Below are 14,343 nucleotides of genomic sequence, written 5' to 3'. Positions count from 1 at the left end.
CCACAGCGTGAAGTTGATGTATTTCCTCAGCGACCAGCACAGATCAGCTCCAGGCATGACGAAGCGATATCGTCCTCTTTTGGAAGACCAAAGTAGTTCCGCTTTCACAACGAAGCACACAGCGTCTTCACGACATGGCGGCGGCAACAACAATACTACAGCGAGAATAAAAGTTACGACTTCTTTCTTACCGTGAACATTTGGGCGGCGTTATGCAAATCTTCCCACAGAGCGACGTAGATATGTGGGGGCGTGTTAGAACGAGCCGTTTTAGGTAGGCGTGGCTGACTCTTAACTTTTATAAAGAATATCTCTTTGGATTTGAGACTTTAGTCTTTGCAACTTTACAGATCTTCTTTATGCACCAAGAGCTTGTAACACTCCAAAGAGAAAGGAAAAATTGAAATCGCATCATATGACCCCTTTAAAAGTTCTTGACTTAAATGCTGGGAAATCTCTAAATCTGATCAAAATAAGCAAGTAAATTCATGAACTTGTCATAGAGAACCCAGCAGAGCTGCAGGCAGCGCTAACTATCAGACGCTTTGACGGTGAATGGGTGTTAGATTAGAAAGTGTGTGAACTACACCAGTAGGTCAAAGTTCAAGGTATTCAAATATCATACTTACTAAGGCAATTAGTCCTAGGTTTATAACACTTGACATAGATGCAACACAATTAATTTCATATGACAAGATTTTTTATTATTAAAAAGTTATATAAAAACGTTCATATTTTGTTGTTAATGAAGCTGAAATTGAACTTTCAGAGCAAAATTGCACTCTTATTCACATGACAGCTGTTTGAAACAGTGCAACCTTTAGATTGTCCACTAGAGAGCAGAAAACGTTCAAATATCACTGTTTCTTTCATTGACACGGAACAAAATATTAAAACGAACACTATAAAATGTAACAGACATGCAAATGTACATAAACCTGCATAACATACGAGGTCAGAGTAAATGGTAAGGGGTTATATCGACTGTAACATAACAAAAAGTTAGTGTAAAGTCAAAAGAAACCCTTGATTTTCACAGGTTATCAGCATGCAGCGTTCATTTCAAACACATTTTCACCAGTTTTAAAGGCTCCTAAAAGCAGAAGTTTTTATTCTAAATAAGGATCATGTAACAGTCACTACAGACAAGTGTTTTCAGTAATCTCTCAATTCATCAATGGTTTTGCCACCTCTGGCACATTCCCTTCGTTTCCTGAGGAATCTGTAATAAATAAATAAATGCAAATCAAAACATTGGAAGATTATTGTTTGATTAATTGGACATTTCCGATCATCTAACTTGTTCAGTGTTGATGGATCTTTATTCTAAATGATTTGAGCTTCTCACCTCAAGACGATAAATGTTTTGGAGATCGTATTTTGTCCATTCCTGGAGATATTTAGTTGACAAAGTCCAAAGTCTGTGGGTCTGATGCCACTGATTGTGAGAAACCCATTTTGTTGATCCAGCTGTATGAATGTCTCATGTCTCATCATGACCAGTGCCATCAAAATGGTTTGGTTCATTCAGTTTGGAGATGACAGTGAATGGGTTTGTGCTGTCTGTTTTTAATTCTCCAAACCTCCACTGCAGCACATCAAAACTTCGTATTGCAGTGAAAATTCACCATCTCCCACCATCTTCATTTCATCTGTCAGCCAAAGCTTCAATTTTTTTGTGTGCAAATTTGTGCAATAAAAATGTTTTAATAGCTTTATATACTTGTTAAAATCTTTGTTTGCAATACATATAAATAGCATGAAAATATTTAACAATTGCAGCTGATTCGATTCTCAGAAGCTAATTAAACATTTATTTTTCCACCACTTTTTTGTCCAGTCCAACTGATATTTCCAGCCAAAGAACAAGACAAATAATTGACACTAAAATTAAATCGAAAAAATTAACTTAAATATCTTTCTGTGTTGTTCTTCCAGGACACCTTGCGAATGCAAGGAAATGCAAAGGAAAAAGCATAAAATATCATTCAAAAATCTCATTTTGTGCCCTTCAGGCCTTCCATACTAGTATGGCAGTAGTTCAGCTGTTTTAAAAAGCTGTAAAAAGTAAGAGCAGTGTGGCAAACTACTGTTTTGTGTCAGATTGTATTGTACATACAACTTTACTTTTGTCATTAAGGTACATTTGGGACTTTAGATGGCTGTTTAGATGAAAAAAAAGAACTATGTTTTGTCAATGGAATAGAAATGTGGATAATATTCCAGTGTTTATAAACTGTGTACTCCTCTTCTGCAATCACGGTCAATCCTCTGCATCTCTGGTCTTATTGGGTCCTTTAAGAAAACAAAGAAACAAAGGTAAAACAAGGAAAGAGATTGATGTTCTTATCAATCAAAAAATTAACTGCCTCCAGTGATTTATAAGACTAATTTAGGAGGCATCGAGGATTTGCACGTGAATAAGGATACTTGATCAAATGGCAGACAGAAAAAACACAAAAATGCTGTCAACTATGATCTTTCATATTATACGCTTGCCATAATTAATCGTTTACAGTTACAGATCTTCTTAAGACAACTGAAAGACTCGACCTATACTCACAGGAGCAACATTGAACGTCTTTGAGATCTTCTGTCCCTCACTGATGATCTGTAGTTTATAATGTCCGAAGTGTTTAGGCGTGATCTTTCTGATGGTCAGAGATCCTGTATTGTGGTCCAGTTGCAACCTGTCTTTGAATCTTTCTTCATTATATAGGTTTTCCTCAGTCTTTGTTTTATCCCACTTAGCTATGACAGAAAATTCAGCCTGTTTGTTTACATTAGAATCAGCAAACTTCCACCGTATCAGCTCATCTTCCTGTATTTCAGTGACATCCGTGTGTAGTGTGACAGATTCTCCCACTCTCGCTAACACTGACTTAATTTCATCTTTCTCGATAAAAGCACCTGGAAAAAAGACAGGGTTCAAACTAGTCACTGCGACGAATATTGACAGATCTTGCTGATGCTGCTGGTTAAAAGTTGTAACTTTGCAATTTGAAGACATTGGCCAAAAACCATCAGCTTATACCTTAGAAACGGTTGACAAAAGAAAAATACAAATTACGAGGCTATCTAGATCAATTTTTTGTGCAATTTGGATCAGTGGCTTTGGGGGAATTAAAAAAAAAGTAGGTTTTTCAGAAATTCAAAATGCTGGAAAAAGTCATTTTGATTCATTTTTCCTCCCACAGAACTTCCACAACTTTTAAAGGTATCTAGTTGCATTGACTATCCATCGGGTTTACCTTTGGTTTCACTGCTGTTGTGCTTTTCTGAGCTTTAATAGGATAAACAGTTTAAGTTGCTTTGCAAAATTAATGAATGTAAATGTTCTTAGTAATGGTATCAGCCAAATAAACCCAGCTGGGAACCTTCAAGTTGACTAGTTGTCCGGTAACTTACTGTTTTGTGAATGTCTCTCCTGATCAGGTGTTTCTGCGTCTGCTGAAAACAAACGCCAATAATAATGGCTTGTGTGTGGATTAATATGAACACAAACATGCAGAGAGATTCAGTTATACAGTATCTTACCATTGTTCAGCCGATCAACGTCCACAGCATTTCCAGGAACTACACCTTAACAATAATCACACAATTCAATGAAGCCCTTTAATGTGTTAACTTTAGAGTTCTTTGTAAAGATGTTTGTTGTCTCGGTGGACAGAATAAAGCCACATCAAACACATATAAGCACAAGAGTCATAGTTAAATCGTCTCTCACCATTAGTCAGCCCAATATGTTCTTCTCCATCAGGTTGTTGGCCTGTAAAGATAATCATTTAATTTAAAGAATGAAGTAGAAATGCAATAAACCTTTTTTTACAAAACAGTGTTTTGCACAATAAAACTCATATTTTTCGTTGGCAAATTTAGCTAGGTAACACATACCTTGATTAGCTGCTTGTCTAGACTTCATGTGGTGAAAACAATAGAAAACACCACAGAAAACTGCAACCACAGCCAGAGGAAAAACGCAAACCAGCACTAACTGACCTGTGGTCAAACCTGGTGCTATAATGGAAAAAGAAAGCTTCATTAACTGTTCACACAGAATGCGTTTTTCCATTCCGATGCGCTACTTTTCCATTGTTTTCTATATAAACACACACTAGACAGACCTGTATGGCCGTTGAGCTTGTGTCTCGCATCTTTTGCAGTGTCTCACACACAAGTGCCATGTTTTTAAGATGCTGTGTCTAGTTAAAATAACTTTTACAAGCAGCGCCGCTCATTAATGTCAGTACCAAAACAGTGAACCAATCAGAAGACCCAGAGGCGGGGCAAGCGTTGGCAAGTTGGTGTGGCAACTTTTTAGTTTTACGGCAACATGGCAGAGGTTCTGTGCTGCGCTTTTTAAAAAAGCATTCCCGAGCGCTGCATCTCGCATTTTTAGACGCAAAGAAGCGTTATGTGTAAACGGCCCCTAAGAGGGGCCCCTATTTCACATAAATGAACATGACCAACAGAGAACAGCTAAGTAAATAAATGTTAAGATATCCACGCTGCCGTACCTGCACATGTGTGACAGAGTTGAGTGATGTCCAGATGTCTGGTCTGGTTGCTGATGGGATTGTTGAGCACACAGCTGTAGCTGTTTTTATCCTGATATTCCACCTCCAGAGGTAGAGAGAGACTGATGCTGAGATCAGACACACTGATGCTGGACAATAAACTGTTTCCTTTGTACCAGGAGAGAGTCACATCACTCACATTCACCACTGAACACAGCAATGTACACGATGATGATGATGATGAAGAACATTGTGAAGAGTTACTGCTGATGACAGGAACAGGCAGACGAGCTGAAAACAAGAGAGAATATACTAAATATTGATGTAAATGTCACAATAAAACACCATGATGCAGTTTGGACCCTGATGTTTGACATTATGTCTGTCTCTCTGGTCGCCACAAATTACATACTGCATACCAGGTTGATTTTGTCTCTAAGAGGCTTCTAACTGAACAATGCATTCAAAGGAAAAGTTACCACTCAAATTGGCATGCAGCTACAAAACGACTCACCATAAACAATAATACTGAACTTCTTGGGTGTGACCTCTTTTCCACTGATGAAATGTAAAAATTCATAGAGTCCAGCATGTTGAGGTGTGATGTTTGTGATGGTCAGAGATCCAGTTTGTTTGTCCAGCTTCAGTCTGTCTCTGAATCTCCCGTCAGGACCATCATATGTGGAGATCTTTTGAACCAATCCGTTGATCTGAGCTATACGAGTGCGTTCAGGTCCAAACGTCCATGTTATCAGATGATCTCTCTTTATTTCAGAAACACCAGTCTGTAGAGTAACTGAATCTCCCTCCATCACTGACTTCACATCAACACCAAACACACCTGATGAACGAACAGAAACAGTTTCTCAGATGGAGATTTAAGTAGGACATCTCATAATAGACTTTGCTGTTTTCTTCTTTATTCAATCTGATTGTATGGAAAAAATGTGATGTGGATAATCTGTCTAACATCCTTTCATCCTTTCAGTAAATGATGTCTAAATTTCCATTTTCGAGGGAACTATCCCTTTAAATCCAATGATCCTGTTTTTTTTTTTTTAATCCTGTTCAAATCTTTACAGATCCAAAACCACGTTTAAAGTCCAGCAGGATATTTTATGTATTTATTTTAACAAAAAAAAATGTTGAAAGGTCAGCCATGCTCTTTGAACGTAATCTTTGTATTCATGTTGGTTTATACATTTTTAAATATTTGGGTCTGTAATACAAGATTCTCAGGCTTTTCCTCGTTACAATACAAAGACATCTTCTGACTTTAAGCCTCTCAAAATAAGTATTGTATGTAAATGAATTGTACATTGCTATATAGTAGCCTAATATTTGTATAAATTATATGTAATACAAAATTGCATTAAATTAGGCCTATATTCAAATCATTTTTAGGCTAGATATTTCGTTGAAATTTGTAAAGTGAAAGTGAAAATTAATTCTTGAAACGATATAAATCTACTCACCACCCAGGAGTAACGGGACTAAAATGATAACAATCATTTGCATATTTAACAATTGCAGCTGATTCGATTCTCAGAAGCTAATTAAACAAGGTGATAAAATGATAACAATCATTTGCATAATTCTGTAAATGGGAGTAAAAGACGAGAGAACAAAGTTGTCCATTGTAGTTGTTAAACTGTTCCGTCGAGTCTCAACGCGTTCGGCGTCCAGTCGGGGTTTCAAAACAACCTAAACCTCAAGCTGATAGCAACGATTATTAACATAGGCTATTATTTCATTTTTCACTTTGGATCAATATGTAACGGTTATACAAGTGAAAGCTAAAAAGTCCTTGTGCTCATGCCGGGAAAACAGTAGGCTAAATCTGACTTTCGTCAAATAAGGAAGCTCTTTGGAACTTCCGAATACGCATATTTCATGGAATCTGACATATATGAAACACATCTCAGATCCTGTATGTTCCTGTAGCTGTATGTTGAGATTAAATCCATCTGATCAGATCCAGCACGACCTGTATGTCAAATGTGTCAAAACGTTAAAACTAAAAGTCAAAATGTTTTATTGAAGGTGTGTGTGAGCAGACAGTAATGGTTGGGTTAGAAAGTGTGTAAGTGCCACCATAGGTCACAGTTCAAGGTCAAACTTTTTTTTTCTTCCACTCTTTTAAAAATGTAATAATTTTAACGGTAAAAAAAAAAAAAAACAGTAAAATCCTATTAATAAGCTAACTATAAGTCATCTTACTACAGTTAACATTTACGAGTTTAGTGTTAGCATTGTATAATGGTCTGATGTTTTCCCACAATTTATAAGACAATTTCTTTTAAATAATTTTATTTTATTTTTTAATTAAAAAGTAATAAAATAAATTCATATTTTGTCCTTAATGAGGCTGAAATTACATTAAAACCAAAATTGCAGCTTCTCGTTCACATTACACAACTATTCACAAACACACACTTTAGTATAGATTGTCCACTAGAAGGCGGGAAACGGTAAAAAATGTTGTTTGTTCATTAACGCTGATCAAAACTGTAAAATTGACACCAATGTAACCAGTGGCGAAGCTGGTTGGAAGTTGGTAATTTTCCAAATGCATTTAGCCTAATTAAAAAACGATAATATACTTATGTCACTCTCACTTTATATATTTAGTTTAAAACATATATTAAAAGCGAGTTTTCATGGTCAATTATAGGCAGTTTCTTATTTTTCCCTCTTCCTGTATGTCCATACGCTTGTCAGGCTGAAGCATCACATTAGTAGCATACGTACAGTGTTTGATCTGCTAAATAGATGCGTCCTTTGTGGGAAGAAACACATAAACTGTTGTGCTAGATACTGTTCTCCACAACAAACTGCATATTTGCAGCCGCGCTACGGTTCTCGATGAACGCGAACTGACAGAAACTTAGATCATCTGCGAAGCCCCTGACTGAGGTAATGCTTTACAATAAACTTCCTTGCTCGCGGTGTTAGCCGCTTTCTTTGCGGTTTCCCAGCATCATGCACTTGTAATTTAAACCAACTAGTGGTTGACTCATTGCTTGTCCAAGCTGGTCTGGTTTGGTGGTTTTAGAGGACCTCTTGGCTTTTGTGGTTGTGAAGCTGCTAAACACCAGCTTTACCAAAATATAACAATTGCACAATTGCTGTATGTTGACTGTTTTATCTGTTTAGTTTGTAGCTGCCTGTAGGAAATAGGGAGTTCGAAAATTCTCAGTTTTCCAGAGTGGCAAAGATTTACTATGAGCTTGCAATGAAGATAGAAATGTTAAAGCTAGTGATGCATGACAGTTGGGCTTAATTCAATGCACGATGATATAGCCTACAAAAATCACATGAGTACATGAAACACTTGTACAGTTTTCATTATGTTGAACAAAAAAGGAAATACATGTTGATAACCAAACTTTTTTTGGTCCCCATTGACTCCATAGTTGTTTTCCCCCCTTACTATGGAAGTCATTGGACTGTTCGGTTACCCATGTTCTTGAAAACATCTTCTTTTGTGTCCAATAGACTAAATAAACTCATACAGGTTTGGAACAACTTGAGGGTGAGTACATGATTTTCATTTTTTGGGCGTACTATCCCTTTAAATGATGTTATAAACAGTCATTTGGGAATGAAGGGAACACTTCTCAATATTTATTTTATGATTTAAAAGATACTTTTCCCTTTGGTAATACCTTGTCAGGGTTTAGTTTGAGATAATGACCGACTGTAAATGTATCTTTTATGTATTAATCAACAAATAACTCATTGCGAGGTTTTCATACGTTTTATTAGTCGCTAAAATATATTGCATTCATAATACTGAGTGTTTTCACAGTGAGTTTACAAAGAACATCTCAAATATCACAGTATGTAAATAAACATTAGACTGAATATTAAAACCTCAGTATGTCACAACATGCTCACATTACAAGTTAACATCAACATTAATGACAGTGTCACTCCCAATTCATTTTATACGATGCAAATAAACCGGTACAGTTTCTGTACAATATGAGCCTCATAAATGTTTTGGCACTGCCATTTTGGTCCAGAGATTAGCATAGTTATACACTCTAAAAAATGCTGGGTTGTTTCAACCCAATGTTGGGTCAAATATGGACTAACCCAACTGTTGGGTTAAATTTTGGTTACATTTTTAAATTAACTTTTTAACCCAACATTGGGTTGAAACAACCCAGCATTTTTTAGAGTGTAGTTTTACTGTATTGTGTAATTCTTTAGCACCATACTATAAGGGTACCTGAGTAGCATTGATAATGTATTAGAGTGTAACCAAGTAATAGTAGCTTTGCTTCTAACAATTTTGATTGAAAATGTATCATTAGCTGTGTTTTCCAATACATACTACTATGGGATTGATCAATTATTTGTGCTTGGTTCCTTAATAACCTATTGGAGTAATATTTAAGGTGGAGTCTTGTATCACCAAAAGGATTCACAATAATATAATAGTACAAAACAAAAATATTCTAATATTTTCTAAAATCATATTTACATAAAAACGTCAAACACACAAACTGTGTTAAAGGAATCCTTTGGAGAGGGTCACATAACCATACATTTAGCAGCTGTTAGTTTTAACATTTCTCATAGGATCTTTAAAGCTTGTGTTTTACAATATCCCAAAATATGAAATAATATTCCAAAATATAAAAGAGGCGTCAAACGGCCAACATAAAAGATGCATGGAGTAAAAGATGCATCGGCCGTGTCCATCGGCTCCACAGTATATGTACTAGTGTTGCTGGGGTCCTCTTCTGGTATCAAGGACAAATTTGTCTCATTTGGATCGTCCCCTTGCTTTTTTGTGGAAGCTGTAAAATAACAGAATCACAAGGTAAAAAGAGAGAAAGGAATGTGTTAAATTGCATTGTATGGCAAATGAAACTCTTCACATTAATGTCAAAAGAAAAACTGCATCACCTGACTCTTCATTTCAAACACAAGTTTCAGCGTTAGGCCTAGCAAGTTTTTTACATTACAACTGCCTTATTGCAATTATACACAGAGTAACACAGGCATGGAGATTTATATACTCTTTATTTGGAGATGAGGCTATTAAAACACTACTACTGTGAAAGTGAAGTGTTTAAGATAGAAACATATTCTAAAATGTGTTATTTATTATTATTATTACTAATACTATGGCTATAATAACTGACTAGGCTCAAACACAAGGGTCAGAATGGAAGCTGGAGTAAGAATAAGAGAAACATTTCAAACACTTCTAAATACTTAAGCTTCTCACCACAGACATTGACTTTGATGGTTTTTGTCAGCTGATGTTTGTTGTTCTTGATCTCTAGTTTAAAATGCCCAGTGTCTTTGACTCTCATGTTCTTGATCGTGAGATTTCCAGTCTGATGGTCCAGCTGTAGTCTGTCTTTGAATTTCCCTCCAGGACCTTCCTTTACTGCGATCCTAGCGGTCCTTTTATTGCATACGGCGATGACACTAAATAAGGTTGTGGATTCAGATACTCTGGAATCAGCGTACTTCCACCGTAGCAGATCATCTCTCTGCATGTCAGTAACACCAGTCTTTAGAGTGACTGTTTCTCCTTGCTTCACTGTTATTTTCTTCAGTTGATCTGGTTCGGAATGAAACATATCTGGAGAAAAAAAGGTTTTCAAGACAAGAGTTTTAACATGTGTAGTGTAGTATGCAACTGGGAAAGGGCCTTGTCAAACAAATCTTATGCCACAAAAAGATCTGTGGTTTTGTAGAACATGTTCCAGAATCAACATCCTTGTTGATCCTGGAACAAAACTACTGTTTTGCCTGGGTCTTAGCGTATGGTCTCAAGACAAAACTGCCATTTATTGAACTGATATAGAGCACAACAGTATAGGCTTTTTTTTTTAATTTAAGCAAAGCTAGCACAATCTCTTCAAGCAAAAATCTCACAAAAGTGTTTGATAGAGTTTGAATTGTTGAATACAAAACAAAACAACTTCAGGTTGTCAAACATCTAAATCACTGAGTCAGGATAGATTCCTGAGATAGACCTGAGATTTATGCAATTTATGGTAAAGTTGTTCACAGCTGGTGGTGTAATGGAGGTGTACCATTCAGTTCTTACCCTGCTGTGGATCACATTCTTCCTGACCTGTTTGAACAATAATCACATTTTTGTTAATTATGATCACATCTGCTGAAAACAAAGATGTTAATCTGATTTGTCCTCAAACACACAGAGATTCAGTGCACACAGTAATACAATATCTTACCATTGTTTGGGTTATCAGCTTCTTCCCCAAGAACTCGACCTGTTCAATAATCAGACTTAATTCAATGAAACATGTCAATTACATCTTGTGGTTTCAGTGTTGCACTTTCTTTCCTTTTTGTTTTTGCTCTATTAGATTTATTTTTCCCTGTGGTCAACTTAATTTAGTTTAAAGTAATGTCTGACCTCCTACAAGCATACAAAGAAACTGTGGGCTAATATCTAATAAAAAAAAAAGTTTCATCCAGATTTGGCCAAAATTATGAAAGAACAGGCTCTCTTTCAATTCATGAATGTGAATTTGAAGTGAACTGGCCACAGCATGCAGGAAGTTGAATTGTTATGAATGTAAATGAAACTTGTTGAAATTCAGATGCCTCGTCCCAATTCACATACTATCCATCTTAAAGGAACACTCCACTATTTTTGAAAATAGGCTCATTTTCCAACTCCCCTAGAGTTAAACAGTTGAGTTTTACCGTTTTTGAATCCATTCAGCTGATCTCCGGGTCTGGCGGTAGCGCTTTTAGCTGTAGCTTAGCATAGATCGTTGAATCTTATTAGACTGTTAGCATCTTGCTCAAAAATGACCAAAGAGTTTCTATATTTTTCCTATTTAAAACTTGACTCTTCTGTAGTTACATCGTGTACTAAGACCGACAGAAAATGAAAAGTTGTGATTTTCTAGGCCAATATGGCTAGGAACTATACTCTCATTCCGGCGTAATAATCAAGGAACTTTGCTGCCATACCATGGGTGCAGCAGGTGCAATGATATTACGCAGCGCCTGAAATAGGCTAACTTCCGTCAACATAACCAACGTGACCACCTGCTTGCACAGGGAGCGTGCTGGGGACTATTTTCAGGCGCTGCGTAATATCATAGTTCCTAGCCATATTGGCCTAGAAAATCACAACTTTTAATTTTCTGTCAGTCTTAGTACACGATGTAACTACAGAAGAGTCAAGTTTTAAATAGGAAAAATATCGAAACTCTTTGGTCATTTTTGAGCGAGATGCTAACGGTCTAATCAGATTCAATTATCTATGCTAAGCTACAGCTAAAAGTGCTACCGCCAGACCCGGAGATCGGCTGAATGGTAACGGTAAAACTCAACTGTTTAACTCTAGGGGAGTTGGAAAATGGGCCTATTTTCAAAAATAGTGGAGTGTTCCTTTAAATAGCATTCCAATTTAGAATTAGTTATAGGTCATAAACCCTTTCTTCTTCATGCAGTCGAATGGGACGCGAGACAAACCAAAAGATCCAATTACGCTTATCACACTGGTGTATTTTCAAGTGCTCATTTTTTCCAATATGTTTGGTTTTAGTTAGTTATTTGATGCTATAAAAACTGGGTGGGATTTCATGATTGACAGCCGTGCTTGCGATCACTAATGCACAAACTCTGGTTGCAAAAGACATTATCAGCACAAGATTATCAGCACAAGATTTGTATCCCAAAGGTACCCAATCTCCAGAGTAAATTCTAAGTGCCGATTTGTGCACACTCTAACAACTAATATTGCCCACAACCCATTGCATGTTGGATGATGTTTTGATTATGTCTACAAACATGAATAATAATAAAAAAAACTACAAACATGCTGGATATGTAAGATCGATGGTTAAGTGGAGCGGTTTAGATAGGGTTTGAGTGATTAATAAGCAACATCTAACCTGACGAATATTCAATATAATCCAAATAAAATTTCATCTGCAATAACATTGTGAACTTTCATAAAGATACATTTGGTCATTCAATTTTAAATTTGTCATTATGCAAAAATATCAGGAGAGTTCTCTGCATTAAAGACCCACAACTGGCTTCTTCATTTCTCTCTAATACAGTAGGATATTAAATTAAAGACGTAAATTATGACAAGGCTATGTAACTATGACAGAATGCATGTAACCAAGCATCAGAGCAGTCTGTTAAATTATGACAAAGTAGTACAGTATGTCCCAAAGTCTGCACTTTTCCAAATACCATTAAACCCGAGGCAGAAACTTATGGCACCATATTTGATATAAGAGCTACTGCAGAGGGGAACCTTTTCAGTGAACGTCTTAAATTTTGCTCTCTTCCACATACTAAGCTATTGTACTTAAAATATAGCATGCAAATGATGGCCAGATCAAACGTCCATCAGGCCTTTGGGTTTCCCAAACCTACCCAACAACACGGTACCATCTATAAACACAAAACCCTGGAATATTGACTGTGATTTTCATATTTTTACTTCAGAGCATAAAACTCTGCTTTTCTCTGTCGAAATGATCATAAATATCTCTCCTAATTAGTCATCTGTTTACTATAAAAATAGCAGATCTTAATATTTCAAGGGCTGATTTTTTTACAAACAAAAGCACACAACTGAAACTCAACATCTTACCATCAATAAGTGGACCACGTTCGTCCTGACCTGTTTGAACAATAATCATTTTTTGTTAATTATGATTACATGTAATGGACAATGAAAATGCACATTGTTTTACAGTAACTTACCATCTGGTAAATCTCTCTGCTGATAAGCAATTTCTTCAGCTACTGAAGACAAAGATGTTAAAATGATTTGTACTCATACACACAGAGATTCAGTGCACAGTAATACAATATCTTACCATTATTTGGGTTATCAGCTTCTTCCCCAAGAACTCGACCTGTTCAATAATCAGACTTAATTCAATGAAACATGTCAATCACATCTTGTGGTTTCAGTGTTGTTGTTTTTTGTTTTGTTCTTGTTCAGACCAATCATTTTGTCCTCTGGGATGAAATTAGTTTAGTTCACCACAAAAAGTGATTTTCTCACTCGCTATTTTTTTTCTAGAATTTTATACATTTTGGCTCTTGATGGTCAGGATGTTGGTTTCAGTTTAAGTATTATATTGGAAATTGTTATACAAACACAAATTTCCCCATAATTGTTCATTGTGGAATAATAGGTGTATTCTCATTAATAGAAAATCTATTTTTCATCAATGTCCCCGTATCCTAAAATCCCACAATGCATTGCAGTGTGACGTCAGGTTTCCATAGCATTACTTGCAATGGCCATTTAGCTAATTGCTAAAAAGATTGTGGTTTGGACTAAGTCTGGTTTTGTACTAACTCTGTACCTTCTCAGGCAGTAACCTAGTATTTCATATGCTGGACATAACAACTCTAATTCCCTTTCAGTCAGTCACGTTCGACGTTACGAATTGGGATCTCGCCCGAGAGCCCAATCACCTTCGAGTGTTAACTAAACAAGCCAATGACAGTTGGCGTGCATGTTTCGCCACGCGCACCCCGCCCCGCAGCGCGGGTATAAAAGGAGAGCGCGTGCAAACGCACATACGAGAGCAGTGGCATCTTCTTGGGCATTGGCGCGGGGCGCCTCGATAGCAGACATCTGTAGAGCTGCCGGCTGTGCGACACCTAACACGTTTGCGAGATTCTATAATCTCCATGTATAGCCCGTGTCCTCTCGTGTACTCGCCTCAGGTAGGCAGTAACACCGGACCTGCTACGGAAGCCACATCCTGCGCATAGGAGTAGCGTTGCCTACCGGTCAGGCGTGGCGGAGCGCCAGACGCCAGGCTCAGCACTCGTG

At 36.8% G+C, this 14,343-nt stretch overlaps 1 protein-coding gene and 1 pseudogene across 1 annotated transcript in view; both read right to left on the bottom strand.

Annotated features, from left to right (window-relative positions):
* Window positions 1-5,356, bottom strand: part of LOC107698582 (uncharacterized) — an 18,872-nt pseudogene extending 13,516 nt beyond the window's left edge.
* A 2,445-nt stretch (window positions 5,357-7,801) lies between these two features.
* The window catches only part of LOC107698561 (uncharacterized), an 8,110-nt gene continuing 1,568 nt past the window's right edge, over window positions 7,802-14,343 (bottom strand). The window contains exons 4-11 of the mRNA XM_016499598.1: window positions 13,370-13,408; window positions 13,254-13,295; window positions 13,141-13,170; window positions 10,745-10,783; window positions 10,597-10,623; window positions 9,763-10,125; window positions 9,182-9,328; window positions 7,802-7,821 (exon numbers count right to left, since the gene is read on the bottom strand). Of these exons, the coding sequence (XP_016355084.1) occupies window positions 7,802-7,821; window positions 9,182-9,328; window positions 9,763-10,125; window positions 10,597-10,623; window positions 10,745-10,783; window positions 13,141-13,170; window positions 13,254-13,295; window positions 13,370-13,408 (707 nt within the window). The remainder of the gene's footprint in view (window positions 7,822-9,181; window positions 9,329-9,762; window positions 10,126-10,596; window positions 10,624-10,744; window positions 10,784-13,140; window positions 13,171-13,253; window positions 13,296-13,369; window positions 13,409-14,343) is intronic.

Source organism: Sinocyclocheilus anshuiensis, unplaced genomic scaffold (genome assembly GCF_001515605.1).
Source record: "Sinocyclocheilus anshuiensis isolate Anshui unplaced genomic scaffold, SAMN03320099.WGS_v1.1 scaffold118, whole genome shotgun sequence".
NCBI classification, from domain to species: Eukaryota; Metazoa; Chordata; class Actinopteri; order Cypriniformes; family Cyprinidae; genus Sinocyclocheilus; species Sinocyclocheilus anshuiensis.
The sequence above is the reverse complement of the archived record's forward strand: the minus strand, read 5'-3'. Positions and strand labels throughout refer to the sequence as shown.